Source organism: Lasioglossum baleicum, chromosome 11, assembly GCF_051020765.1.
Source record: "Lasioglossum baleicum chromosome 11, iyLasBale1, whole genome shotgun sequence".
Classification (NCBI taxonomy): domain Eukaryota; kingdom Metazoa; phylum Arthropoda; class Insecta; order Hymenoptera; family Halictidae; genus Lasioglossum; species Lasioglossum baleicum.
Genome location: NC_134939.1, coordinates 4747789 through 4775392, shown reverse-complemented (window position 1 = coordinate 4775392; position 27604 = coordinate 4747789). Strand labels below are relative to the sequence as shown.

The 27604-nt window shown below is 38.9% G+C and overlaps 1 protein-coding gene across 6 annotated transcripts in view; it reads right to left on the bottom strand.

The window, feature by feature from the left end:
• Positions 1-27604, bottom strand: part of LOC143213288 (uncharacterized) — a 331704-nt gene that overhangs the window by 131245 nt on the left and 172855 nt on the right. Inside the window, exon 1 of one of the 6 annotated variants that reach the window (XM_076432996.1) lies at positions 15370-23525. The exons of the other annotated variants lie outside the window; for them this stretch is intronic. Within the exon in view, the coding sequence (XP_076289111.1) occupies positions 15370-15489 (120 nt within the window). The 5' untranslated portion in view covers positions 15490-23525. Of the gene's footprint in view, positions 1-15369; positions 23526-27604 lie in introns of those variants that run through there. 6 annotated transcript variants of the gene reach the window in all.

Sequence of the window (27604 nt, the reverse complement as noted above, 5' to 3'; positions counted from 1 at the left end):
GCAATTTACGAGCGTTCCGCGTTATCGAGGAACCCACTTAAGGGGATCCTCTAGTTTAGAAGCGCGATTTCTAACCCCCATCCGTCCCCCGCACAGTAGTGGGGTACATATTTAGCCCGAAAAGTCGGAAAAACTATTTTAACATTATTTGTGCCCGAGTTCATAATATAGTAAGCCATTGAATTCGTCTTATAACGTCAATTATCACGTTATGAAATCAAAAATACATTTTAACATTTAAAAAATCAAAATGATTTTTATTTTTTGTATTATAGAAGCATGTAGGTGTTTAAATACTGTTGAACTTTTACTGCAAACATTTCTTCCTCAGATTATAGGAAGCCTTTGAAAAATCGTGATAATAATGTAATAAGTATATGATGCATAATAAATGATGTAATACAATATTATTTTAATACTAAATATGTACTAGATCACGACATTTTTTAATATAAGTAAATATATATTTTAAGATGATTTTAATATGTCATATGATCATTAATAATGATGGCCGAGGTCTTGTAATTAATACTTTGTAATAAAATCTTCGTTTCATAAAATTATAAAAAGTTCCCACACCTATTATGATGAATTAAATTCAACCATCAATTATACAGCAGATATGCTCGGACTTATGTCATGTTTGGTCTCGTTTTTATAAAAAAAAATGCAACAAATATATTGTTAAAAGTCTCATAAGAAAATAATGAAAAACAAAATAAATTTCTCTAAGAAACCGTAAAATGAATTTTCGAAACTCCTACACTGGAAATGATAATTAAGTCGTCTGGCTTTCTTCAAGTGTCGGTAAACTGTAGCTTTCTCGTCTCTACATAGAACAGTCGAAATCGTGTGGTGTAAAACGGCGAACGACAGCGGTAAATTATTTAAAGAATGCGATCCGGGAGAAGAAGCTACCACGAAGTGCCGGCAATTAACACGATAGCACATGGAATTTTCGATAAAGATTCAACATCGTATCCCCTAATCGATCTAGCCATCCTCTTTTTTCCAGTCCGGACATCAAGGGTGCGCTAACGAGGCATTTAATTGGTCGAAGAAGTCTCGCGGTAATTTTTGTCAAAGCATGATCCCTGCTCTAAGCTTGTCGGACATCACGTAGTTGAAATCTCGAAGTCCCTGAGTTCTTGATAAATGGCATTCCAGAGGGGACCTAATCAGGTCCAGGTAAAGGATCTTCAAGCCGGTTCAAGACGGGTTCGGAATTCTTCAGACATCAACCACTTTTACTTGAATTTATGGTCACCGACAAGCGGATCGTTTCATTCTATCTCCACCGAAATCTGAATAATTGTTAAACCGCCTTGAAGTGAAAGCATTTTTCCACCAATTCCGATGTTAATTTCTACTTTTTACTCACTCGATGGTATCTTTCTTGTAATATTTCTATAATCTTTCATTATGTCACATTTTTGTCTCTTTCGTTGCGTGATATTTTTTGTTATAATTTCGAAAATATTAGGATGACCTTTATTGTCCATATTCTGCTATTATTGTTTGCGTTATTCATGGGACCTGTTACCTGGCAATGATCCAACCATTACACTCCACTTCACATTGCCTGCACATATTCTTCCACTTGATGACAGTTCTATTAATATAATTATTAGGTAATCGAACATTAAAGATCACTTTGCACCCACTGTACATTATGTTTTATTATTCGTCGAATTACTGGAAACACAAATCGTTGATCAACGACCCTAATATTTATGAGAAATTTATGCCTGGAGATTAAATAGTATTGTGAACAACTCGGAGAATTAAAAAGTAAAATATGAAGTTGATTAAAAAATTGAATATAATATTGTCATTGAAATTAACAAATGCTAACATTAAAATCTCATTACAAAAACAGACAAACGTTCTTCTAGAATTTAAGCGAACTATGCTTCCGTTACTCTGTTCTATAATAATTTCACAAAATTCCTTCAATTTTTTCACGTTTTCTAATACAATCTTTCATGTAATTTTTTCTATCATAATTCAAATTTTTCAATGTGACAAATTTCATCTTTATAAACAACGAGTATTGCGCTTACTTTTGCTCTAGATTCACCAGAAAAAGTTTCATTAAAATCGACGATACCCCCACTGTGACCTCTCCTTGCCAGAGTTTTTTGTATTGGGTGTTTCCAAAATATTTTTAAGAGATCATCATTTTTAGAAATAATTATCGGACATTTTCTGCGTAGGTAAGTTGTACGGTCTATCCAGGACCAGCACCGAATGGTTCGTCAAACGGTAGGATATCGATTTCGCAGGACAGTGGAGCTTTTTGCGAGCGCCGTCAGAGGATTCTGCGAGTGTGATCGTGGTCGAGGCTAGCCCAGTTCGGTGCAAAAACCTCGAGAGAGAGAGAGAAAGAGAAAGAGGGAAAAGAGCTCAGCGTGGGCGATCGGTTATTATTGCTTGGCGCCACACCAGTGGGGTCCCCATGCTAAGAACGTGTTTCAACTTCGCTATTCTCTCGCGATTATAAGAACGGCAGGCGAAAGCGAACGAGTCATCTACAGCCTCGGGGATAACGCACTCTTCTAACCCATCACTGCGAAAACCAGCTTCAGTCGCGTGATGTTGCTCATTGAGAACGACTATAATCACTTAAATAGCATCGTACCAATCTATTTGTGTGTCGTCTCTTCTTCATACGTATTAGATGGACGTAGAAACGAGTTCTTTCCGATTAACTTCACATAACCAATACATAGAACCATCCGAATAGGAATATTCTCACGCTCTTCTACGCTTTCGAAACGTCGCTAGAACAATTTACAAAACTCTGCCTAATATTGGAATGTTTAACATGATCTTATAAATCACTAATATTTATATTGGTATTGAAAAAACCATTCAAGATTCATATGAAATATCATATGTACAGGATGTCTCGAAATTATAGCAAACAGTTGTACATACGTGGAATTTGGAACAGAGGATATCAGAAGATCTTAAGAATAGTGTTACATTGTTTTCAATTTACCAAAACTATTAGAAGCACAAATCATTTTTTTCCTCGCGATGAATACTATAGAATGCAATGAAAAAATGTTTGACCTTGAAACAAAGGTCAGAGATGCAGAATCACGCTATAGTGGACATTGAGGCATACAATTTTGAAACACCCTGTATGTACAATCATTTTTTGATGTCGTTGCTATCATGAGTGACTCATTATTGTGTGGTTTTTACGCCAGATAAACATGATCTGCATCAATTGTAAGAAGTAGTAGTCAAATAAAAATGTATTTCTGCTTCTAATAGTTTTGCTAAATTAAAAATGATGTAACAATATTGTTAAGATCTTCCGACACCCACTATTGTGAATTTCACTTACGACATTTTGCAACGAAATCCGATTTTCCGATTTCAATTCGAAGCCTGATATTTCACGATGTTCAGAACTGTATAAAGAAAGTCTCGTAGACACTCCCGTGAACGCAAGCATTAATAGAATCGATTCGACGCGGTCTTTCCCCACGCTCGCGAAACATTACCGACGATGAGATGCGATTTGTACAAATAAATAGCGAAAGGAAAGATCAATCGACATAATTTGAATGCAAGAAAAGAGAACAACGATTAAGCTTCGAAGAAAGTGTTGCAGAGAAACCATTACCGACCAGCAAAAACATATACATACCGACACAATCAAAATTCCATCAGAGTTTCATCATTATCGAAAAGTTCGACAAACTTCAAAGGGAACGTTTGCGAAACGAGCGATTCGCGCTTGCCATTTCCGTAACAAAGTTCCGAGTTCGAAAACAGGAGGGAGCCTTTCAGCGTGATTAAAATCACGAAATTATGACTGACAAAAAAGCAGCGAGTCGGAACGGATTTCGTGCCGAAGAGGAGCGAATTAATTCGTTTCGACGGATAGGAGAGCACAACGATGAAACAGCAGCGTGACGTAAACAGGATCAATTAAACGGGCGCGTTTATTACGAGCTTGCAGGAAGCTCGTGCCAATTATCCTGGGCCGGAATCAAGATAAAATAACGATAGCCCGTGTCAGCTCGCTGTCAAAACCTGCAGTAATTTCTTTGTGGCGATCCATTGAATCGCCAATGATAAAGGATAGCCTCTGTCCCCTCTGGTTTCGAGGGTGGACGTTGCCGGGCACCACCCCCTTCTTTGTGCAACGATGATTGTCTGACCGTGCACGCCCAAGGAAGCGCATAAATCCAACGTATTCCTCCGCCTTCGAAGGGTACGTAATCTCGTTTCAACATCGAAACTCGTCTTTCACCGTTCCGTGGCAGATGCGAGCTTTTCCAGATGCTATTACGTATGCCGCTCTCCTCTAGTGATGGGAGCGATCCAATTCTTTCTCATGGTTTTGAAGTAATTCCCCGTATTTGAAGCGTGGGGGAAAGAGTGTCGTATAAGGGGAAGGTAGAAATTTTCAGATCTACAAAACATAATTTTTAAATTTTCATTAGACTGATGAAAACATTTACTATCTTTTCTCAATTCCTGTCAATTACGATTTTCTTGAAATTTCCTTTAAACATCATTTTGAGAACTATTTTTGTTTACATTCTTGAAAAAACTAAAGTCATGTACTTTCTTAAAAAATTAGATGATTTTAAAGGATGTATGGAGACGTATTCATACGTATCTTAAATACAATCGTACAAATATGCTAATGGAGAAGGATCGCACCCATCACTACCTTCCTTTCTCTCTCTTTCTCTATGCTCAGGACATCGGGAGAAGAGCGAACGATAATAATGGGATTAATTCGTTAAGCAAACGCGATGACGACACACTGTTCCCCAACCACGTGTGCGCCCGAATAATATCGTAGCTTTTTTCGGTCGCCGCCGCCTGTATGGAAGTCGTTTAAAGTCAGAGACTGGGAGTCCGGTCACGGATGCTGAAAAAGACGGATTAGTAACGTTTTTCTAGCTGAAACGTGGATGCAAATGACGTGAGACATTCGTTCAGGATGGCGATATTAAAAAGCTGTGGTCTAAGAATTATGACGTGGTCGAAAGCGGTTTAGGGAGTTGAATTTTCTCACAGTGGAATAATAGAAGGTGAAATAATAGCTGCGTAGACGGCTGAAGATGTTTCTTCTCGGTCAATTTGTTACTTTCGTTGACTCTGAATGATATTATATTCGTCTATATTATATTGTAATTATTAATAAATATATTGATATATGATATATTATATTTGTTGTAGAATACTGATTTCTAATTAATTCTGATTCGTACCTCATTTTGTGGTAGTCTATTTAGCATTATCTTAGTAATACATATATTGATATATATTATATTTGGTATCACAAATTTATTTTTGGAAGATAAAATACTAAATTATAATAACATTTTTCTGATTTAATAATGCCCATTTTTCTAGCTTAATTTAACCCCTCGATGTCAAATCGACACAATGGTAAAAAATCAACATGATGGAAAGGCGAATAATTAATTTTGTGAGTAGGTTCTTTGAAAATGAGACCCTAAGGTAAAATCAAACAAGTATAACCCTCCAGGGACGACGCCATATTGTCGGTTTCCCTTTGTACGACCCACGGTGCACGATGTTGCAGATGTTATCATAATCTGTTCTTGATTGAGACTTTTTGATATTACTCACAGCTACGATCAAATACTAAAACATAGACGATACTGTATAAAAGTCTGCACCTAATAATTTGCTCTTGTGTAATGAATAAACTGCGAATTTCATGCATTTATGATAAAAATGAATAAGCAAAATACACAACTGTGAAAATATAGGTAGAATGTCAAAACAAGATTACAGTATTTTCAATTTATTAACCCTTTGATTAACCCTTTTGTTATTACAATAGTTAAATTATTTGTGTAAATATATTGACCTCAATTGGCAATGAAACGTTCTCAAAGAGTTCACTTTATTAACAGAGAAAACACTGAGACGTATTAAAATGGCCATAGAAAAATCTTTATATCGCATAAAGATTCACAGTCTAGCAATATCGAAATATCCGTCAGAGTCAGTGAAGCACGCACGCCGCGCATCATCCCCGAAGGGTTAAACGAAATGAGGTGTATAGAGAATGCAATTCATCAAGGATCAATAGAAAACGTGTCACATTAACACGAGGCACTGAGGGGTAGTCCATTTCACCGTGCTGATGAACGAATTGTATCGATACCCTAAATTCAGCCTGCTGATCACGAATGATACTCGGAATCCCCGAGCAGTGATTCATAGTTTCTAATAAAAGGAGAGCGCCGCAGTTTCGGCGTGTACGTGACGGATCAGTAAAGTGTTTCGCCCCGAACTCATCTCTTCAAACAAGAATCGTTGGCCCCGAATAGCTGATCATCCATGACGGTCCGTGACGATGACTCGGGCTTCCTTACGCACAATTGGTCCAGCACGCTGCAGCGTGGAAGGACAATAATGCAGGATCACCTGAGCACGTCTGACTTCGTATTTTTTCTACGGGCTGTCGACACGGATTATGATAATGCTTTCCGTCCCGTTCGATCCACGAGGGTGAGAGAACAGAGAAAGGGAGAGAGAGAGGGAGACAGAGAAAGAGCAGAGAGGGTGGATTCCCCGGCACGAGACAGCCGAAAACAGGGGTGGTGGCACACCGGGTGAGTCATGCTTCATCCCCACGGTGACTGCTCGCCAACATCCCCCCGTTCTCTGCCTGCAGCGACGGTCTATAGATTCCCGTCCTGGGGAACGATTGAAATTATATTTCCCCGTCGATCTCCTCCCCCGCAAGCGTCCACGTCCCGATGCGATGCGACGCGACGCGTCGCGACGCAGGGTTGCCCTGTCTGCCGCGAGGGTCGTTCTGTGTTCGTGGAAATTGGTTCAGCCTCGAGATTCCTTCAGCGAGATGCGGGCTTTAATTGTACTCGGTTGTCCGAATTCTGACAGACGGCATTTTCGGAAGGTAGCCATCTCCCCTATATTTCGATCGATACCTTTCGAGCCTCGGCGATATTGCGGAAGTTCAGATCGTAAAAATGCGTCGGTTTGCGAAACCAGTATCGAATTAGCTCGGTTTTAATACACACTTTTTTCCACGACGATTTGCAATATCGTTGAACCTCTGTTGTTTGAATTAATTGTTTTGACAAAAGGGATGTTCATTTAATAGGACTACCAGCATTACACAATATGGGCCATTTCAATGGGTGCACCATATGTCTCTGTTATTAACACTAGAATTATCGAGTAATAATGCCACTGGTGTACCTATATTGCTTATTCTTATTGTAACATGTGTTTCCATGGAAAAATTAGAATTGTAACATGTGCTCCCACGAAAGAATTAGGGACCAGTGATTTTCACTGAATCGGTAGCTCTGATGTTAATGATTTTACAGGAAATGTTCTCGGGGCGAAGTTATACGAAATTTTGTAATATTTTTAGAGAAAGATTAACATGGGTACCTGGGTACCCAGTTGGCTACACAGAGGCTAGCCACAAGGAAGACCGTATTATTTCCTGAAATGATTTTCTCAAAAATTCAATATCGCCGCGTATCCCCCCACGCATTTCCACTTTTCCCTACGTCGAATTGAATTAAATTAAGTACGCCTCCTAAGCTCATGCACGATCTCACCCACAGTATATCCCGAAACAGCACCTAATTCTCGTCCATCACCGTAATCTGTCGAAAAGAAGGGAGACACGACGAGATGGCAGGTAATCACGCGACACCGCATGATTTATCGAGACAAGAAACACGACGTGGCGGTACGATTCATAAATTATACAATTTCGGTGCAAGATCGTTGAGGATCCACGAGAGAAAGCGGGGAAAAAAGAATATTCATCCAGCTATAAATCTGCGATGCAATTTACTACGAAACCGAGCGGAAACTTTTTTAAAAAGTTGTTTGTTGAACGCCGTGGGAGCGACGTTGCGTAAAGTTTCCTCGATAAATCAGGAACACGGAGAAGCATGTTCACAATTCTGACTCTAATCGAACTTATTTCTATATATATAGCTACCTATTATATTTTATTATTATTTCTTGTTGGTCGCTTCTGGCAGGCAAATGAAAACTATTGGCAAAAGTTAGAAACTTTTCAATACTTGATAATGAATTTTCTATACAGTTGTTTCAAAATCGGCATACATTAAGATCTACTTTTTGTTAGTTCAAAGCAGGGACCATAACTGTTATAACAAAAACGAAAAAAGTCATAGAAGAACAAGTACTATTATTTATTTAATGCTTTAAACCAAGTATGGTTTATGTAGCAAGAATAACAAGTATTTCATCGACTAAAATTGTATTGGTTACAAATAAGGATTACAAGTAGACTGCGGATTTTATGCATTTATGACAAAAATGGGTACGTATAATTTAAAAGAGTGGAGGTATTGAAAAGATTTATGGCCACCAGTGTATTAGTTTCATCTTAACAAGATAATCAAAAGAAGAATGAAATTTTTATTTGGCTTCTGTGTCTTGTAATCAATGCAAACGTTTTTTATTTTGCATAAAGTACCGCAGTCTAATTATAAGTAACCGAAAATTTTTTCTCTTGTTGGTAAATGTTATTACTACTACTATAATTGCTATTAATTGTGTTGTTCTTATGGTCTGTTGATTCGTCATATTGTACGAAACCTTCTCAATGAATTTCACGGGCTTGCTTCATCCGAAAAGAAGTAGACAACTCAATAATTAAATAAGCAACCACAATGAATTTTCTTATCAATAATTATTATGAACAAGTGAAAAGAAATTCGATCCTCGATAACTGTTATGAGTGATCGAAATGAACTTCTCTCATCGATACCTGCTTTCAACAATCGAAACAGTTTTTCTTCATCGATAACAGTTATCGAGGAGGATCCAATTTTTTGGACACTAATAACTGTTATTTGTAACCAAAAAGTATAAAAATCGATATTTTTTAATCATTTTATTTGAATTTTTTTCTTTACATTCTGTGTATATTATCTCAAATTTTAATAATAATCAACTTTTTAGTGATGATTTTTATCGTAGAAAATTTTAGAACAGCAAGAACGAAATCGAGCAACATTTTCCTCACACATGTATACGTATCTAAAAAAAATGACAGAAGCACAAATGATTATTCAAAGCGGTTGCAAGAATTTAGTGGGACCGTAACCAGGATTTCCAGCGGAGTATGCAGGTACAAGCGCCAGGGGCTGAATAACGACACTTATCCGAGGGGAAAAGGAAAATCAAAGAGTCGGAGGGAAAACGAGTGAGCGAGACAGCTATGGAATGGCGTGTGGTTCGAGTCTGCGAGGATCGATCGTAGTTCGTTTCTCGGAACGGGGCAATTCGATTTTGACTAACAAATTTCGGGGCAAGTTTCGGCGGCCCTTGGCGGGCGCAGCTGGCGCTGAATCATCCGGGGCCCTCGGTGTCTCGAAGTACGGCGTTGCCAAGGTTTCGGAGAGCGGCTTCCACCGACTTATCGCTTCCTCTTATCGAGTCGACTTAGGGAAAAAACCCCCGTGGTTGTGTGACAGTGAACAGAGGTTACAACTCACGTGAGTTTCGTCTTCGCTACTATGCAACCGCGATAACTACCGGCCACTATGTAGCTGATCCTCGATTTATCTGTCACGGCAGACTACGCTAGCCGCGTGTGTCTCCTGACGTATACACGGGCCAGATAACGGACACATCTGTAATTAGCCTAATCTCTAACACGACCTTTTTTAACGTGCTTCCGACGATAAACTGAATGTATCGTTGTGTGGAACACAGTGTCTGAGGTTTTGTGGCTTCGCGGTGAGTCAGGCGGGATACTCCGACTCGTGATCTGTTTTCAATTTGAAATGTAAGACACTGCGAAGCCGTAAACATTATTTATAGTGCAAAAGAACGCCTTGATCCCAATCGATAACATGTCGCGTGTTGGGATATGGTGTGCATATGGTGCATTGTTTTGCGCCATACTGGCAATGACATTTAATAGGTGAATTACAGCCCTGAATTCACGAGTGTGTTATCGATAGCCAGTACAATCCAAAACAGTTGCACAAAAATTTCTTGGTCGTCATTATTACAGTTTTAACCCAACATTTTTTATTTAGTCATTAGAGAAAATATATAGGCATGTAACAGTAGACTTTTATGCAAAATAAGAAGTTTGTGCATCAATTACAAGATACAGGAGTTGAATAGAAATGTGTCTCTCTTTCATTAATAATTCTAATATATTTAAAATGATATATATATTAATATCCTCAGATTATTTTAATCCTTTCACTATTTTAGATTGCACCTACTCATTTATGTCACGAATGCATAAAGAGTCTACTTACAGGAAATTATGAACGACAAAAAAAGTTCTATGAAATAAATCGTAGGGCAAGCTGTCGAAGTTTCAATGTTCGAATACTTTTATGCGTCACTATAGGAAATGGCACCGAGCAGTGACGCGGTGCAGGCGTCGATGGCAAGAGATCTACAGATTTCCTGTCCCAGAGGCATCCCGATTCCCCAGGTTGCGAAAGCTCTGCAATCTCGAATTACGTGACGGTAATTGCCGTGCGTTCCAGGGTGGGCTTAGAGAGCGTGCTGGCCGTTAAGGGAAATTCGAACACGTGTCGCAAACCCTTTCCCTCGGTCGACAGGGCGCGAACGTTGCAGCAACGGGCTTAAGTGGGCAAAGAGAAAATGGACTCGAGTGTAAAGTTACCTCGAATCTACAGTTACGGCCATTGTTGCGGGCGGTTCTTGCCTCTGAAGTGGCTGCTTGAATTACGGCCCTGAAGACCTGCTCAATGGAACACGGCCGGCCCTATCGTTGCACTAATGCATCTCGTCGCGATATAAACATTTCACGCGCATTAACGATCGATAGTTTTAATCTCGCCCTGCTTTTCAACCTTTCGACCGGTTGCCTCTCGTTTCACAAAGGACTCTGCACTTCGGTCGGAGCTCATGGAAATTCATTCTGTCGAGGATGCGAAACGCAAGTGCATACTTTCGGAACTATCGGAAGCTCTCTCTTTTCCACGAGTAGAGGAATTAACCAATTTCGATTTTTCAATTTTAATGTAGCTTTTTTTATGAAAAATTCAGTACGGTACACACGTAGCATCAAGCCCAATTCATCAAGCAGACAGCAGTTGTAAGACCCGAGCTGCTCGAACTTCACGCAAGGGAATCGCAACAATTATGGGGTAGACCGCCGGAAGGAAGCGTCGCGCTAATTTCTTGTTTCTCGAAGCGCCGTAAAGAGTGAAAAGAGTGGGGAGAGGGAAAGAGAGAGGGTCAAGACGAGATAAAGCGAAATTGATGGCAGAACTAAATCCTGGTATGGATCTCGGGCCCTGCCTGGCGGGCCGCGTGAAAAAGGGCGGTTGAATCGCGTGTCCGTGGGTCGGAGTTGCTTCGAGGATCGTTAATTTGAATTATTATTGAGCTCGGATGCACGATACAACCGGCCCATGGAAATTATCGCGAGGAAACGCGCAAGACCGAGCTCTCGTAATAGAATCGAGCCACGAGGTACCGACTAGAGATACGCTTTTTGATGATTGCCACGGGGCCAGAATCGAAGATTAACCGCGTCTGCGATGCGCACATGGCTCCCGGCTTCCACAGAATCCCTGCCTGATCAAAATGAGTACTCCTTAACCCTTGGGAGGCAGACGGCTTTGAGGACCTCATAGGCGGGGACGCAAAGTGCTCCGGAATCTCCAAATCGAGGAAAAGGTAGGGAGCTTCAATTTACATGAAAATTGGTACACTGGGTTCTGAAGTGTGACGACTGCTACCAAAACGGCTACGAGATAATCACTTGCGATTAATAATTAGACAGCGGATCTGTATGCAAAATCAACATTTTCTTCCTGAATTGCAACAAACTGAAGTGAAATTGAAATTTATTTTCTTTGTTGATATATTCTTCTACTATTTTTACTAATTTAAATTATACCTACTCGTTTTCGTCATAAATACACATAATCCGGAGTCTATTAATAATATACTGAATAATAGCAATTAATTTACAACAAATTTCTATTAACTGAGATGCTTCGACTATCATTAAATTGTAATGAAACGATGTGTCTACATCATTCTTTTCCAGAATTTCCGGGTATAATTAAATATGGCAACAATAGTATACGAACTGATAATCTGATTCTCTTCTATATAATTGACTTTTACGTTAAGATTGCGGATTAAATATCGATAGAATATGTTTATTTTTGGTAGCAAATTATCCAAATGGTTTTGATATTGTTTAAAAATCTTCGAACATACATACTGTTTCTAAAATTGCAATTAAATGTATTAATTTTTCCGTTTTCAGTTGAATCAAATGAAAGTTGGAATTGAAATTTTTATTTAAATAGAAATTTCGAATAAAATGGGTGTAAAGCCAACTTTATTCGAAATTTTTGCCCCACTCTGTTTGTAGGGCAATTTTGGTTGAAGCTTTTGCAACGGCGGGTCCAAATTAACCCAGGAACCGTCATCCACAGATCGAATGGCGTGAAAGATATAAGACCGCACGAAGATCGGCGCCTTGTCGAACCAAATCAACTTTCCAAGGCGTCCTCCATGCGTGGCGACGCTAAAATTAGTTACCGGACCATTCCATTAAAAAGGACCCCTGCGGACTCGGTTACACCCGTTCCAAGCCGGTGGGACAAACTGTTCGCGGTTGCACAATCATCCCACGATTTTGTATTTTATCATTCAGAGACCGGTTTCCTTTCAGCTAGTCGATTGGTCGAATTAGCGAGAGCCGTTGATCAAACGATGATGAACTGTGTGCTGGGCTCCCTTGCACAATGAGATACAAGCTCGTAATATTGGATAATTTACAAGTTGCAATGTGTAACTTGCACAAATGGCTCTGAGATTTCACAACCCGCAGCCGTTAGCTCTGATATTATTGATGTATCTTACATGTGCTTGCTACACAATGGATGGTGCTTTGTAAACGACAATCGTTTTCAAAATTTCTCAGGCAAATAACTTGTTAGAAGTTACATATATTTAACCCTCGGATGATCGAGGATTTCAGTTACTTATATTATTAATTTATTACTATTATATTTACTTATTAATCCTGTTATTCGATTTCATATAAGTAGACTGCTGATCTTTATGGAAAATAAAAATTTTCGAAGTCAATTGCAGGGAACAGGAGTTAAATAAAATAAATTATGGCTCCTACAAATTTTCAAAAGATGCTAGAGTATAAAATTCGACGGAATTCAGTACGATTTTAATTTATTTCTGATCTGAAAAACTATTACCAAACAAAATAATTCTTAAAATTCGTCTACAAAAATTGCAAATTTCATAAACATCCGCAGTCTACTGCTGCGACGTAATTTGCTAGTCCATATCCGTACTTTAATGGGGTTTCTGGTGTGAATAATCACTATCGAACTGCCCAAAACATATCTATTTTCAAAAGCACTTAGTCAACTTCCTACGTGAAACGTTTCTACATTCTATGCAAGGTATTTCCCTCTCCCCCAATATTTGGTTCACGAATACGTGGTCCCTTAATTGCATTGCTCCGAGCAAACCGCCTTGGAGGTAGAGTACGCGTCGATATACGCAGGGTTAATAATCATGCAACTCTCTCGCATAGTTCCCTTGGTCTCAAGTATGTACAGTAGTACTCCATTTATGCTTGGCTTGTACAACAAGACGTTTTGCCATCGAATAATTATCATCTTGGAACACATTAAACATACTGGCGAACGGAGAGTAAAATCATGCTTTGTGCAGATTTAACCTCAGCGAATTACAAATATTTTATTACCAGTTAACGATATGCGAAGAAAAATTATATTAACAAAATGCACTGTTTACAATCTACTAAAATTATTGAAAGAAATCGATTTCTACAGTGAATGACAATAATATTTGTATACTTTTAAAAGGCCAATAACTTTTTTAATATCAGATCGTACGACTTGGATACTTTTTGAGAAGTTAGAGCAATTACTTTACAACAAGAATTGCACTTGCAATTTTAAAAAAATTTAAATTGATTGTTCTAACTTCTCAAAGAATTCAAGTCGTACATTTTCTGATATTAAAAGAGTTACCGTCCTTTTAAAAGCGTCCGAATATTACTGTGGTTCGCTGTATGTAATTATTTTTATTTTGCATAAAGGTCCGCAGTCTAAAAGCAATTCTTCGTGTGTAAAAATGCCTTGCTATTCAGAATACACGCACGCATACTCCATGATTCAAAGTCATTAGAACTACATGAACCGCGACACGAATGTCTCGGTTATCTACACCATGTTACTCGACAGACCCAGATAAACGCGAGTTCCACCGGTCTCAAAGAATTCATAGCAGCAAAACAAAAGCGGATTTGAAACGTTTATTAGACGTTTAATCCTTTCTATACGCCTGCCGTGTTCGTAAATGCGCGAGCACAGTACAGGGCCTATTTCCACGCGGACGTACTCGAATTGCATAGCAGCATAAAATAAAAGAAATACAATAGGACACAAGACAATGGGCAACCATTGACATAACAGACATATGTACGTATTTTGCTTTGGCAAAGTTATGAAACAATAATTTTATCGGCTGACTACAGTCATCGTTATTACAGACCGGGCGACTATAGTCACCGGTCGTGCACAGCGAGCGTCAGACGTTGGGTGACTATAGTCAATGAAATGTCGGATTTGTAACTGTTAAACAAACATAGCTTTTCCCTGAGTAAAATTTAGAGATCGAAGTAAGCACCATCGTGATGAACATATTCTGTCAAGGAATTGCAAGTTCCATTATTCTGATAGAAATTGAGTACGTTGATCGATCGCGTTCTTCACTCGCAAGATAAACAGATAGTTTTACAACATCACGTTCAATATATAATTTTTATAGATAAACATCGCGTGAAAGTAAAATTAGATATCTAAAATATCAGCGTTGTACCTCAAAAAATGCTGTATAATAAATAGCCTGCGGATTTTGATGCCTTTACGAAGAAATTAGCTGAGTGAAATATAAAACTAAAGCATGAGAACAATTTAAGAACTCTGTCCTCTTAAAACTTCAAAATATAGAAACCTAATCATTAAGGGACGAAATCAATTTTTATTTTCCTCCTGCTTCCCACAATCAATGCAGAAAATTTTGCATAAACATCCGCTGTTTAATAATAAACTTGTAGATTGTAATAGCACTCCCCGATCAAACTGCTTCACATATTACAGAAACTAGAGATATTAACAACTGTGTTAACAATTTCATATACACATGTGAATATGCCCATGTGCACAGAAATAAACCTCCAACAGGTTTCAGTGATAAAAACTAAACTCGGACATTTCGCATGCACCGACCCAAGACATAAGAATCGAAAATCCTTGTAGCACGTACCATGCCCTCGTCGATCGAGGCGTCTTCGTCGAAGTAGCACTCGTCAGGCTCGTCTGGTGTCAAAGCGGTAGGAGTTTCCGGTGCCTCCTCCTTGATATCCTGCCTCCTCATCCAGTCCATCTTATAGTGCGGTGTAGCCTGGGGCGAGCGGCAAGATAATGCGTGGCCTGTAGCTTCTTCCTGTTCGGCTTGACGGGATCACATGTCTCGGTGTTCGGTCGGCGATGAGCGACGAAAAACCGCGAACGCACAAAGAGAGAGAGAGAAAGAGAGAGGGAGAGAGAAAAGAGCCTGTGGCGGGGCACGCTGAAATCCGCACGGGGGTTTTCCTTATCGTCTATCACGCTCCGACTACGTGGAAGCCACTGCGCGCGAGATCGCGGCTGACATTTGCGAAATGTCAGAGCTTTTTCCGGGCCGGTAGTGGTAATATCTAGCTAACGAGACGACGCGACGGGTTTCTCTCGTTGGAGATCTTCGGGGCACGATAGGTATTGTGCGGCGACCGGTGCTCGGACGTGCACGTGCACCGTACGTGGTCCGAGATAAGGGCGGAAAAGGGGTGAAGGTGAACTTGTCGGCTGCGTGCCACTGATCAATGGGGCTGGAATAATCCGAGGTGGCGTCGGATCAAAGTTTCATCAGCCGGTCGTTGTACGATTTACCGATCACCTTACCGTTCAGAAACTCGTTGACGGGACGAATGCCACGGGGGTGGCGTTTGGTCAACCGTTCTCTCCCACTGTACGTGTATCGTCACTCCCGGAGGGAACTTGTATATTCTCAACACGACACACTCCGATCGAGAGGAAAACTCACACGCGACACGCTCCGATATCCAAAGGAGAGCACATCGTTAAAAGCGTACCGGCAAGATGATTGCGAGCGAGAGTGGAACGCGCGCGCAGTCCCGCATGTGCACACGACGAACAAACGAACGAACGAACGAACGAACGAACGAACGAGCGAACGAGCGAGCGAGCGAGCGAGCGAGCCACGGCGGCAGTGCAGCTGCAACTGTGTGTAAAGGCCGGGAATGCTGGAGGTGGTATGGAGGCGGCTCGGTGGGCGCACTCTGTCTCGTCTCTGCCGGCTCTCTCCCTCTCTTTTCGAACAGTCGCACTTTCTTCCTCGCTCACCCACGAGCTCCGACTCTCGGTCACCGTCACTCTACCCCCCTCTCCATCCTTCGTTTCTCTCTCGCGCCCTCCGGTTCCTCCTTTCGTCTCGCTCTTGCTCCCTCGACGGGCACACACAGTATTCCCAACCCTGTCTAACGATTCGTCACTCGTTACGTTTATCTTTCTCTCGTTAAGGCTCGCCTCTCCCTCTTCGCGGTTCCCTCTTTCCCTCTAATTTCTTCCCTCTCCCCGCCCGTTTCCTTTTTACGGCGCTCCTCCGCACGCCTCTAACACCCTCTCTCTTCCCCACACGTGGGTCTCCACTATGGGCCCTTTCGTTTCATCCTTCTCTGTCCCTTTATTGGCCCCTCTCTCTGTCTCTCTCTCTCTCACTTTCCCCCCAGCTCCTCTCTTCACCGTCCCTCCAGCGTTCTCGTTCGTCTTTCGTTCACTCGGATCCGCTTTCCTCCTCTTCACTGTCCTCTCTGGATCCCTGTATAGCTTCCTCCGTCTCTCTAGCCTGGTTCTCTATTCCTTCCGTCCATTCTTCCGTGCTTCTGCTTGACCTCTCTGTTCATCCCACTCGGGTATTCTCTGTTTTCCTTCGACCATTCCACGTCTTCTCTCTTTCTACGCTGAAAGCCGGCCGGAAAACGGCGAGTACATACCTACCATGGCTGAACAGAGCCAGGGAAGAGAGACAGAGGAGAGAAGAGCGCGTACGAGAGAGCGACAGAGAGAGGAAGCGTAACGAGGGTAGCCAGAAATGACGGCACTCTCTTCCTCTCTCGCAGCGTGCCCGTCTCTTTTCAGGAACAGCATCCCTATTCCATTTCTCTCCCTTCTTCCCTTGTCCTTCGTCCTCCCCCACCAAACACAGCCGGCGTCTTTGTCCCACACGGAGTTTCCTCCCTCTCCTAGGTTCCATGACCCCTTCCCTTTCGCGTGGACTCGCCGCGAGTTCAGGGACGATCCGTTTTCAGTCGAGACCCTGGATCTAACGCCCCGAGGGATCCCAGAAATAGCGACTTTCTCGTGACGGGGATTTCGTCTTTTTACGTTCATGCCGGAGCACCGATACGCTCACGTCTTTCGAAACAAATCGCCGATAAGGGCCCACCCGAAATAATCCACGATAAGCTAGATACACGCCGGAAACCACGGAGCTAAAGATGGAGAACGTCGTTCTGTTGTTCATGAAAAACAACGTTTCATTTCATGGTGGACAGACGTTGCTACGTGAAATCCAATTAACGCCGGAGGGGTAGGTTTATGGGGGTAGGAAAGCGAACGCACGGTGCACGTCGCGTTTGAAAATCGATAATTCGGACCTCCATGGAAATTTGCGAGGCATTACGTAAATCGCGTCGCGGCGAATCACGTGCCACTGCGATTCCCGTCCAACCGCGAAGTTACATCCCTGAGCTCTGTCCGGTCGACGGATAAAGAGAGACCAAGAAAATGGCAAGTATGTCATGATAAGAACGACGAGGAGGAGAAGAACGTACCCGGCGTTAGGGCACGGACACTTCAAGGAGCGAAATACCTTAGAAGAAGATGGACATAATTCACGAGACGAAGAAGAATGAACCGCAGTGTCGTACTTAGCACTCGGAAGCTGCGGTATTCGGCGTGATTCAATTCCGAGTGGCAACTGTTCGTGGCCCCCCAAGTCGAGCGCATTTACTGTTTTCTTGATGAGAAAGTGGAAAAATTGTTTCCAGAAATGTATCAGTATGGGCCAAAAAGCAAACTATTTGGTTACTGTAATTGGATCAACAAGATTTAATTGACTGTTTTTGAAATTATTGGACTTTTCTACTTTCTGTCGAATATGTGAAGTGTCCTGCAGTTAACAATTTAATCGGGAAATGTTTTTACTCCAATAATAATTTAAAAGTTATAAAAGATCAATTTTGAATTTCATACGTTGTCCAAAACTTGTGACACAAAAAATCAATACCATGTAATATAACGTAATATTTTTATTTGTTTGAAAATAATATAGCAATATTTCTAAATGTCTGTAATATTTTTACTTTTTTAAATTATACAGCTACTCATTTGTGTCACAAATACAGAAAATCATAAAAAACATAAACAGTGTCGAATATAAATTTATTTTCTTTCTTAATATGTTCAATGGTGTGAAAACAATATAATACTATTTTTAAATTCTTCTTATGTTTTTAATCTTTTAAAATGACACCCACTTATTATTGTCATAAATGCATAAAATCCGCTGTTTATACTTATTGCTCATCGTTAAAGAATGAATTCCATTGTATTTAACATCCTATGTTTAAAGAACGCATATTACAAACTTGTTATTATTCTTATATAATTTTACTTAACGAAGGCAGCTTGAAATGTGATACTGTCTCCTGAAGATATTCAACAATTTCAATTTCATTATTTCCCATTACTCCATTACTATACCACAACAGTATAATTGGCTACAGGATAATGACAAATGATTCTTGCTCACGATAGAGTAGATTTAGTCGATTGCTTTGACTTCCGGGATTTTCTATGACACATAATAAAAATTTGGGGATACGCACTATTTCTTGGGACACACGTTAACCCCTCAGCGACATATGACGTCACTAACACGTCATGCGTTTCCGACAGCAAATGGTGGAATGACGTGCCGGATACCATTTCGTAGAAAGTAATTAATTAACCCACCATATACCTAAATTTCATCCAATCTAATTAGAAAAAAGTTAGCAAAAGAGAAAGTTCCGCAAATGTGTCTAATTTTTTAGATTATTTTTAATGAATCTTGTAATTTATAATATGATCTATATAATTTGTGTTGAAATAACATTGGAGGTGTGTAAAAATGCCGCACATCATGTTCATCAAATGTACATTATTTCAGATTTCATTTTATTTGTAAAATCTATTCTCACATATTATCTATGATATGAGAAACGAAAAATCTCGGTTTTTAAATATATTAAAATATGTCGTTATATATCTTATTTAAAAATCTTTAAAAAATTAAATGAACATAGAATGTTTGCGTTATTTTACACGTGTTTGATAGATTACTTAATAGATTATGTTTGAAATATTCATCACACTAGTCCCGATATTACATTGCAAGCAACTTGGGTCCACTTTGACCCAGAGTTACGAACATTCCACTCAAGTCTAAGAAAAAAACTTTCGTCGACCGCAAAAAAATTAGCTTTAAAAGTACAGAAAAAAATTAATGCGGAAGGATTTGAATCACTAAAACTATGAAATCACTAAAAACATCTGCCTTACGAGGGTTTGACGGTTATTTTGGGTAACATTTCGAGCCTTAGATTAAATGGTAATTTATGGAAAATTCGTGAAAATCTAATGGTGCCATCTAATGGTAAAGGGATCAACCCTGGAACGACACTGTGGGGTCGTCGGCAACCCCATCGAATTTTAATCGCTTCTACAGAAGCATAAATAAATATCACCAGTTAATATTAAAAGTTACTTTTATATTATATAAAATGTATGTAATATAATTAGACTGTGGATTTATGCATCTATAACAAGAATGGGTACGTACAATTTAAAACAGTGGAGGTATTAAAAAGTTTGAAGGCCACCAGTGTATTAGTTTCACCTTGACAAGATCATCAAAAGAAGAATGAAATTTTTATTTGGCTACTGCGTCTTGCAATCAATGGAAACATTTTTTATTTTGCATAGAGATCCGCAGTCTAGTAATCATATATAAAAGTGGTTAATATTGTGCTATGAACCGTAAATAATTATAGATGGTAAAAATCCAAAGAAACTGCGGTTTAAATAAATTGCAAATCCTAAATTCAAAGATTTTGTTTATCTTTCAATAGCTGTTGTTTTATACACACACACACATTAACCCCAATTTTGATAAAACATTATACATGTATATACCTTTCTTAGATTTACAAGATTTACAAAATCGTTGTACCAAATGTTCATGAAAAGCCCAGATATAAAAGTTAAAAAATTCACCTTTTCTCTTCACAATTTCGACAAATAGAAATTTTCTAGAAAAATTTTGTTTGCACATTATTTAGTGAGCCATTTTTTCTAACATATAAAAAAATCGAGTCGTTCCGTTCAATTTCAAAGAAGTTATTCGTGTTTAAAGGGTGTTCGAATACTTTTGTCTCCCATTGTGAGTGGCACTATAGTACGTCCAAAAATGCAGCAAAGTCGTCTTGGGGTTGGTAATAAAGTGATATCAGGTAGAGGCAAAGTTGAGTTGCAAAGATGCACTCGTTCGAGGTGCATCGAGGTGTGCAGTGTGCAGCCCCAGCAGTGGTCACGGCACTGGGTTGATCCGCAAGAGAAAAGGAGAAAACGCAGGGAGAGACACGTGATGCTGGAACGTGTGTTAGTCATGGGTTGCCCATGGCAACCCACGCGGCTAATGTACGCGGGCACGGGCTGCTCGTTCAGGACAACGCTGTAGGGGGGAGAGAGAGAGCGTACGTAACTCCGTAGGTTGTACTACGCGTATCACTACGACCGTGCAGAATGGAAAATGAGAGGTCAGGTTCGTGTGCGTCCACACACGTGGCCGAGTTAATTGATTTCGCCTCCGTTTGTTGCCACGATGTTGCTGTTCGATCGGGCGTCGCTTCCGAACCGCGTTATCACTGCCGGCCTGGCCCCTCTGTCGCGACATTGCGCTTGTCGAATTGCAGATTTTTCGAGAGGAATGCCGTGCAGATGAAATACCCCTCGCACCGTGTGGTAGCTTTTCTCGAAATTCCGACCAAAATGCAATTCTCGGAGTACAGTAGTATTTCCGTACTTGTCGCATCGTCGGGTCTACCGAGCGATAGTTTTAACCAGGGCTTCGGAGTCGGAGTCGGAGTCGGAGTCGGAGTTTGGGAGTAATTGCTGATGACTGGAGTCGGAGCGGGATTAAGAAAAAGCTATATATCGACCCCCGGAGTCGGAGTCAGAGTCGGAAAAAATATGTCGACTCCGACTCCAACACTGACTCTTTTGTTTATAAATCATTAATAGATTTATGTATACAATTGCTAATATTCGATCTACAGTACAGACGTATTGTATATGTATATACCTCGGTGCTATGTAGAGAAGAAACAGTTAAAGTTATGGTTAATTCACTGCCAAAAAGAGAAAAGACAGCCCTAAAAGCAACAAGTGTCTCGTGTCTCTATGAAATATTAGAGATTATATTAATTTTCGAAAATGGAAACTTTATCTTTAGTATTTCTCAAACTGATACGTATTTTCTAACTATTTCCTGAAAATGAGAAAGTAACAGTCGTGTTATGTTGTATCAGAGTTATCTGTTCCACATTATTGGACTTTAATACTTTAATACAAATATTTAAACTATTTATGCAGTTTTATTACAACTCTTAATTATTTTGAGTACATATTTTTTCAAGTTGGAGAGTCGGAGTCGGAATCGGAGTCGGAGTCGGAGTCGGAGTCGAAATCGGCGTCGGAGTCGGAGATAAAAAAAGAGATGGATTGGAGTCGGAGTCGGACTTATGAATTTTGTCTACCGACTCCGAAGCCCTGGTTCTAACAGAGCCGCTAGACGAGGGGAGGGAGCACGAAGCGAGGGGAAAAAGTTACCCTCTCTCTGCCGGTACCGGATTAGTCACGTGACATTGTGACACGGCGGAAGCGTAGGGGAATAGCGTCGCAGAAGAGGATGATAGCGGGGGAAGACAAGTCTTATTGTTAAATCTGTGACAGTTGCAAGGAAAAAATGCCACAGGTCACAATTTCAAAAAATTTGAGTTTGAATATTAATTGAGCTCTATAGTATAGGATTTATGTATTTACCAGAAAAAAGTCATAAAAATAAATTCGAAAGGCTCAAAAATAATGCAATTTAACCGATGTCCTATGTCAAAGCATTAGTGATCAAAATTTTCAACGGCAATATCTTGAAAGTGAAATTATGTGACATGCGGCGCGTTCTTCTTGAGAACCACAGAAATATAATCTGGCGACTCTGACGACTCTGAGTTCTAGTAAAGATGCTACATTCTTCATAGTGTGCTGACCCAAAGAGGTATAGCGATTCAAAAAGAAATATTCCAAATCTTCAATAACTGTTTGAATATTACATTATATTGTATCACTTTTAATGTTCTTTTTAAAGTTCTCATATATTGCGAAAATGTGGAACTTTATATTTGGTGAAAGGAAAAGAGCATTTTCTATTTCATTAATCTTTTTCTATGCATATCGCGTCGCTCATTTTATTTTACTTTTTTTTAATAAACATGCAATACTTCTTTTACCAGGGTAGTGATTATACATGTATGAAATATTTTTCCATAAATATGTATGTAACAGACATGTTCCGGAGGTTGCATGCAAATAGTAGCTAGCCGATACACGATATAGTTTGTATACGTATGTATATTATATTGGAAATATCAGCAGATATTGGAAATATCAAGCGAAGTAAAAAGAGATGTACTACGAATCTAGGTGTATGTACTTGTGTTTGAAAATATTTTTCTGAATGCTTCAAGTTTTAATACTAAACCTACAACTGCCGGTCAAATGACGGGGTTTATATTTTTCATTTCATAATTATTGAAATTATGAAGTTGCTTACGTGGAAATTGATTCGATAAAATTCTGTATCCAAGCACATATTGTTGTAAAAATTGCAGAAAATCTAAATGAATAGAGCCTCGTCAGTTTTGCTTTTAGTGCTCGGTAGGTTTAGTGTTAATGCCTTGACAATAATGATATTATTTCTAATAGGTGTTACAGTCGTTTCACAGATCCATCGAATGAGAATTGTGACTAATTTAGAATTTAAATTGATTTGTGTGTGTGTGTGTATCTAATTCAGAATGTAAAATAATGATTTAATGTGTAACTATTAATAATAGAATTATTTGGAAATAGTTTATTTTAGATAAAATTTTACTATCTCATTATGAATATTAAATATAATTTAATCGGATCATTGCATTTTTAAAGTGCATTTTGATGGTCTACTGAAAAGTTAAAAGGAAACGTTTCTCACGTTTTAAATTTTGAATTACCGAGTTACCGAGTCTTTCTAAATAAAGAATTTTTTTGGCTAGGAAAAACTGTGTCATTTCATCGAAATTGTTCGATAGATTTGTTAAATATATACTTTTTATTGTTCTTTTTCAAATGAAAAACATTCTACATAGTCCTCATTGAAACGAAATGTTCAAATTAGTTAAGAAAAGTGGAAATTCATTATGATCGACAAGGAACAAGCTTTGCGTTTACAAATCAGAATATATTCAGCACACTTTCCCCTATACATATGTATAATTATGCAAGAATCGCTGCCTACTTCGTCCTACACTGCGAATTATTACTGTTCCAACCCGCGTCACCGTTACGTCGTATTATGGGATGGTGCTAAGAAACTTTCCCACTGTACCGTTTAGAGTTTAGTTTACATTATAAACACGTGAGTTGATATACTGTACATAAGTTTTCGACTACATATAATATTGATTTAATTAATATGATTCTACTTTTAACTGATCAGCCCGGTCTGAAACTGTAGAATAAAAATTAATTAACAGACTTCGTTATAATGTCTAGTACCACTTTTTATTGCCAATAATATAAAAACTAAAATGTGAAAGAAACAGTTAAAAAAAAGACTACTCGACGAATAAAAATATATTATGTTACACGTCATTAAGAAGTAATTAGCTTGAAATACTTCTCATTCCAAATTTAATTTCCATATATTGCATGGTACTAAAATTTCATTAAATTCTGTGATCCGAAGCACTGTGCGTCGGCGTGTTTATTCGCTCTGCAAACATTTTGATTGCGTTCGATTGGTTAAACAATAAGGACACACATGTGCTTCCAATTATAATTTATGCGATATTTATGCATAAAATGCGGACGTAAAATATGAAACTAATTGTACCTAACCCAGACCTTCTTAATTGGACAACGTAAAAATAAAACAATTAATAAAGGTTTGCAATTTCTGAATGACGAAGAGTATTATTATTTCTATCGTTTTAATAACTGTATACAGTTGTAATTGTAATATTAGATTGTAAAGAAAGAAGTGCAGGATTTTTGTTCCTTTGTCTTAAATGGAATTTTATACCATTAAATATTTACCTTAATTTAATGAGTTATATGTCATTTTAAAGCTTATTTTACGCTCTATTTAATTATGCTCTTGATATTTAATTTTATTAAAATTCTTATTACATTATTTGGCTTTTACTTTAGGATGTCAAAACGCGATTTTCGCATTATTTTTCTCTACGAGTTCAAATTGAAACTAGGTCGAATTGCCGCTCAAGCGTCTCGGAATATCAACGAAGTATGGGGCGAAGGTAATAGTTTGAACTCATAGAAAAAAATAATGCGAAAATCGCGTTTTGACATTCTGAAATAAAATATAATATAATAAAAATTCGAATAAAATTCAATATCGAAAGCATAATTAAATAGAGCGTAAAACAAGCTTTAAAATGGCATATAACTCATTAAATTAAGGTAAATATTTATTGGTATAAAATTCCAATTAAAACAAAGGAACAAAAATCCTGCATTTCTTTCTTTACAACCTAATATAATAAATAAATTATTGATTTACCCGTTTCAGTGAAGTCGACAACTGCACAGCTAGTTTAAATTGACATTTTATGGCTACAACCTCTGTTCAAATATTGAAATGATTAAACTCGTTAACTTTTGTTTTATATGAAATTATTACAGTTGCATACCTATAGTTGTACTTCTCCATTTTGTATTTGCAGGATATGTTCAATAATTAATACGATTGAAATAAAGCGTTGTACATTCTACATTAAAATTACTAGAGTAAACAATCGCCAACAATCTCGTATTTACAATTTTCAATAAAATTATCAAGAACCTAATTACCCAACCATTGGTCCCACGATAAGTTGGAAGGAATACGACTCACCTGCAACAAAAAAGAAGATACATTAGTACAGTGATACTATAATTTAGGGGTGGTAAAAATAGATTCAAATTCTTTAGTAATGCATCATTATACGTTCATATTTCTACAAAATGTATGTAGCTCAAAACATGTTTATAGTAAAACTCATAGAGTATACATATTTTTTAATTTTCTGCTGCGAAAATGTAGCAACAACACCTGTCCCTCAATTTACGCGGCACCTTTTTACGCGAGTATTTGTTTTACGCGGCAAATTTACCTCAATTTACGCGGAACTTTTCCCTAAACTTACCTAAATCTAAGCGGAAAGGAAGGAAGACACTATGAGACTAGTGTGGCCTCTGGAACCTTATCAAGTTTACAGATTCAATTTACACGATTTTTATTCGCGTAAATCGAATCCACATGGAACGGATATTCGCGTAAATTGAGGGACGGGTGTATACCTCCCCAACGGTCTAAATATTTTTGCGTTATTCTCGTCCCATGAAATTGTACAGCTAAAAAACGTGTCCCAACCTTTACGACAATCCCTTACTTCCATTGACTAAAATATTTTATTCCGAACGATTCGCACCGTTTTAAATAAATAACGCTTGAAAAATATTCCGAGCGAGACAGACAAACTTGCTCAAGGTTAACGATTCCTTTAAACCCGAAATTAATCGCGTAGCATTAAATCCATCCGAATGCTAATCAAATATAATAAAGACGCAGCATAAGCAGCGCGGACCGGTGATCAAAACGAATAAAAAAAATCTCTCGCGGAACTCGTCGAGCTGTAATCGATGCCGAGCCACGAATAATTTTCTGCAGCCACAGAATCGAGTTTGCGCCTCGATTGTAGCGCGCGCGCACGTGAAGAATTCGACTTGCTGGCAAGGAGGATGCAGTTGCACCGGTTCGCTGCATCCGGGCGCAATCACGCCGCGTGCACCAATTAAGAGCGCTGCGCTCCGTAATCTGAGATACCTCGCCGCATGCAAATGCATTCGACGGTGCACACCACGACCGGACCGGGCCGGATCTAGACCTGGCCGCGGACGATCGTTTTCGCTCGATTATCGATCGTTGGTAATGCTGGTTTCCTAAGATCCGCGGCAGGAAGAGTCTCCTGATAATTCATCCGGCAGCAAACGGCTCCGAAAAGACAATCCGCTTGATCCTGATTGCGTAACTTGCTTATCATCGATACATAATTATCTAACACCAACGTACGAGGAACGAACCAGTTTCGTAACGTATTCTAACAAGTTCATTTTATTCACCTAGCGCTGGCAATTTTTCATAAACTGATATATTATGATATTATCAATAGAATACGGATGTTTATGCAAAATAAAAAATGTCTGCATCGGTTCCAAGACACAGAAGCTGAATAACAATTTCTTTCTTCTTGTAATTATTTTATTAAACTGGAATTAGTACGTTGGTGTTCTTAAATTTTCGAAATACGAGGGTGGATCAATAAGTATCCGTGTTAGGAATGAAAACGCAAGTTCTTCAGAAATATTTTTTTTTATTTTTCAACATAATCTCCTTTTAGGAGGATACACTTTTCCCAAAGTCCCTGCCATTTTTTTAAACCCTCTAAAACATACTATTTGTCAAGCTCTTCAACATATGCTTCTGTTTCGACGATGACCTCGTTTGAGCCGAATTTTTATCCCGCGAACCTCGTTTTCATGTTGCGGCAGCAATTCGAAGCGCAATTCTCGAGTGAGATGGTGCGTTGTCGTAATTGTATCGAAAAACACAAAACACGTTTAATACAAATGTGGCTGTCAAATCGAAACTAACCTATCAATCAGTCTGAAATATTGTACGGCGTTGTTTAATTGATAACAGTGTACTATAATAATGCCAACTTCTCTCAGCAACGCAATCTGTCTTCAAACACGAGCAATTATTGATCTACTCTCGTATGTCTACTGCTTTAAATTGTGCATACCAATTTTTGTTATAAATGCATAAAATCTGCAGTCTAATTGAACTGTTTCAACAATTTGATTTTATACCCCTCGCATTTGCGACTCTTCAGGGAGACACACAATATTCGATTTTTCGAAAAAGTGGGACAAAAATCAGTACGACTTCAAATTGAATTTATTCGCATATTCGTTCATTCATAAAAAAATTGCTTAAGTGAAAATTTGAATATCGCCAA